Source organism: Arachis hypogaea, chromosome 1, assembly GCF_003086295.3.
Source record: "Arachis hypogaea cultivar Tifrunner chromosome 1, arahy.Tifrunner.gnm2.J5K5, whole genome shotgun sequence".
In the NCBI taxonomy this organism is placed as follows: Eukaryota; Viridiplantae; Streptophyta; class Magnoliopsida; order Fabales; family Fabaceae; genus Arachis; species Arachis hypogaea.
In genome coordinates, this window is record NC_092036.1 from 108,751,310 (window position 1) to 108,755,071 (window position 3,762).

At 38.3% G+C, this 3,762-nt stretch overlaps 1 protein-coding gene across 1 annotated transcript; it reads right to left on the reverse strand.

Moving 5' to 3' along the window:
- Positions 1–1,170: 1,170 nt before the first annotated feature.
- On the reverse strand, positions 1,171–1,548 carry LOC140183838 (uncharacterized). Its single transcript, XM_072233349.1, has one exon. The coding sequence runs from the start codon at positions 1,546–1,548 to the stop codon at positions 1,171–1,173; it is 378 nt and encodes a 125-aa protein (XP_072089450.1).
- Between the last annotated feature and the right edge of the window lie 2,214 nt (positions 1,549–3,762).

The following is a 3,762-nucleotide window of genomic DNA, read 5'->3' on the forward strand; positions in this document are numbered from 1 at the left end:
AAACGTGGACATTTATGTCCTTTCGTTGAATTCAGCCGTTTGCACTGGACGGAAAAGTCTGAGTTGGCAGAGGTGGCGTTGAGGTGGCATGTAACGGAGGCCAGGTGGTATGGAGCATTTCGTAACAGGACATATAAGTCCCTGGAGACGAAAACGACGCCGTTTCGTCTCCTCCCCCAATCTTTCAAATTTCTCTGCCTTTTCTTCTTCCTTTGTCCTTTTTCCCTTCCATTCTTCTTCCTCGGCCCCTGCCTCCATTACCGCTGCACAGTCGTGCCTCCGTCAGCCACCATCAACGCCGGCGACCTCCTCCTCCGTCAGCCACCATCACTCTCTGAGCTTGTTGATTCTTCTGATGAGGTCGCTTCTTCTTTCATTGTTAGGCATGAGCATGGGAGTGATGATATTGTTTTCGTATCATTCTCGTGGTTCTGTTTTGTGATGATTATTTCGTCTTAGTTTACATTGTTGTTGGTTGGTTTTGGATCCCTTTTCTTTCTCTTTTGGTAGACCAAGAGAATGATCAATGCAAGAACGGCCAAGCCAGCTAAGTCTCCAACAACAATGACGGCTATGGTTGCAGGTTTTAGGCCACTCGGTGACACGTTATTGCTTCCTCCTGTTGCGTTTGTTGGTGGTGTTGTGTTGATTGTTTTTGATATGGCTGCAATTGCAGGTGAAGATGTAGTTGCATTGGTTGGAGGATCAGAGAGTGTAGAAGGAATGGAACACAGAATCTTAAGAGGCTTCCCGCATAGATCAACATTCCGAGATAGAGATTCGGTTTTCTGGTTGAGTAAAGCAGAAGAATCTGGTATTGGACCTGTGAGGTTGTTTAATGAGAGATCAATAGTGGCGTTTCTAGGAATATGCCTTGCAAATGTTTGTGAAAATGTCCCTGAAACCTTGTTGTAAGAGAGGTTCAAGTACCTCAAGTTTTCCCCCACCAAACTCATTTGGTAGAGAACCGTTGAGCAGATTTGATGAAAGATCCAAAACCTCGGTGAAGTTGAAACCACTTGGGACCCTTCCTGAGAAGTAGTTACTCTTGAGTGAAACCGTTGTTAGGTTCTGCAAAGAAGTGAGGGTTTCTGGGATTGAACCACCAAAATCATTGTCAGAGAGATTGAGAACTTGAAGGCTTGTTAATTTTCCAATGAGCTCTGCTAACTATCCTGAACCCTTTTTCACCGCTTGAATTGCCACACGCTTCACTCCCTCTGCAGCCTCGATGAAATAATTTTTCACCGGTGGCGACATTACCGATTTCCTGGAGAAAGAAAAGTTCAGCTTTGGCAGCTTCACCTTCCCTGTGCCAGTGACATTCACACACAGATCAAACCCTAGGTTCGCTCCTTCCACCGGTGGCAACCTCAAGCGCCCTAAACCCAGAACACCTTGTGCGGCATTGAAACTCGCACCTGTAACGCTGGGACCAGAAACACAAAACCCGCAACCGAAGGAGAAGTCTTTTACCCACACTAGGTCGCTGCCGGTGTCCGCCATCAAGAGGAGGCTCTGAGGCGGTGATCCAATTCGAAGATCCATGAAGTATTGACCTAGCCCCGGTTGAGGCACCAGAGACGAGTGGGGACTTCAGAGACCCGCGGCGGCCGTGGAGGGCCGCGAAGAGGGTTGAAAGGCGGTGAGTGTTTGAGGAGAGAAGCTGAGCTGGCAAGGAGAGTGTATTATTCTAGCAAGGTAGTGAAATGGCGTCGTTTTTTGCCTGAGGACTAATATGTCTAATTTCCAAAAGCTCAGAGCCACGTGTCATCTTGTAATGGACAGGTCAGCTCTACCTTTGCCACGTCAGAGTTTTACGTCAGGTCAAACGGAGTGAATTCAATGGAAGGGTTCATTTGTCCTCGTTTTTCAGGAGTCAGGGGCTTTAATGTATTTTTCATTGCTTGAGGACGAAAATGTCCGCGAGAAAAAGGTCAAGGACGAAAATGTCCTTTACTCATATTTTTATAAATTATTAATCTAAGTGTTTTGTTCTATTTGAGGTTTCTACATTGATCTATTTTATGATTGAATTTTCGTTCGTCATCTCTAAAGATTAGAAAGTTAGAAAATATTTTAACTCCATTTTGGATTCTAGTATTACTTTAAAAAATTTAATATTGGAATTAACTTGAAAACTCTTTTACGACTATTTAATATTGACTAGGAATAGTGTGTGACTCTTTAATTCTCATAATCATTCAATTGGTTTAGAACTAGTTTGGATAAGTAACATATAATTCAACCTAGGATCACTCTTGAACTTTATGTAAACATAAATCGAAATGGTGATTAACCTTTTTTCTCAATTAATTGATTAAGAAATTAACGATTAAGTAATTAAAGAAAAATTGAATTGTCAAATAATTAAAATTTGATTATTTATAGTTTATCATAAATTAATCTTTGTAGGTCTTAATTAAATAAACACAAGGATTAATCTTTATGAAGAGTGAATATCTCCAAAATCTTAGCACTCTCATTCATGTTACTTTTCTATATCATTCATATATGTTCTGTTTTAAGTTCTCTATTTTCAACATTTAAGTTCTCTCAATTATTTTTTTTTATTTTATCTTATTAAAATAATCAATTAATCATTATTTATTCAATCTGTTAATTTTTATAAAAATGATATTTATTCACCGTAATATTACTTGATATGATTTAGTGCACTTGCAGGATGAATTGATTTTGCGACCATCATTAGTCACCACATTACACATGGTTCTTCAAGCCATTTCAGCATCAGACTACACATGTCCAGGTCAATTGTACATAGAAAATGGTTCAACTTTGCCTATATCAAAATATGGTTTCTCGTATTTCATTAAAGCATCTAATAATCATGTTGTTATTATTATTATTATTATTATTATTATTATTATTATTATTATTATTAAAAAAGAAGGAAGAAAGGAAGAATAAAGCCTTAAGGGAACAAAGGAAAAAAATAAAATAAGGTGGCTTGCATGCTTATATACATACATAGATATATAATTCTTACACATGTTTCCTTTATATATATACGAGTCCTGCTAAGGAGATAATGGACTATTTGTACAATGGACTATTGAGTTACAAAATGAACATCTCCCATACTATCCAGAATAACTATCCGAGTACTAGGGATAATAAACATCTTCCAAAAAACTTAAACTGATTTTGGGGTTCACCAAGGATTGAACTCTTTGACCTTTCGAATCTAGCGCTCTAATACCATGTCATGATACCACTCATTCCAAAAGCTTCAGTTGAAAGGAAAAGGTAATACTAATCGTTATATGTCTAATACTCCCTAAACCTCCATTGTACATATTGTACAAATATTCCATTGGCTCCTCATACTTTCCCTATATATATAAACCATGGATACTTAGTGACTCTTGCCTTTTTAATCAAACACATCATCACTATAATAAATCCTCTATTTTTCTTCTTCCTCTTTTGATCACCAAAACTCACAAGAAAAAGAAAGAGAGAGAGCCTTGAGTGAGAGAGAACGAGAACCACCATGACCGGAAACTTTCAACTTTTGATTTTTTGAGATCCGTAACTCCGATAAAATATTTAATCTGATAAAAGTATTCGTATCCTCCTTCTCTACACATTGGCATCACTTTTTTTTTGGTAGAAGTAAACGGTAACGTAACTCTCCTTCCTCTTGAATTTGGCCAATTAGAGTTCTAGGAGGCACAGACGATTTTTAACATTTTCTTCTTCAGCCACTCAGTCAAAAAGCTTCTCTGAAACTTTCGT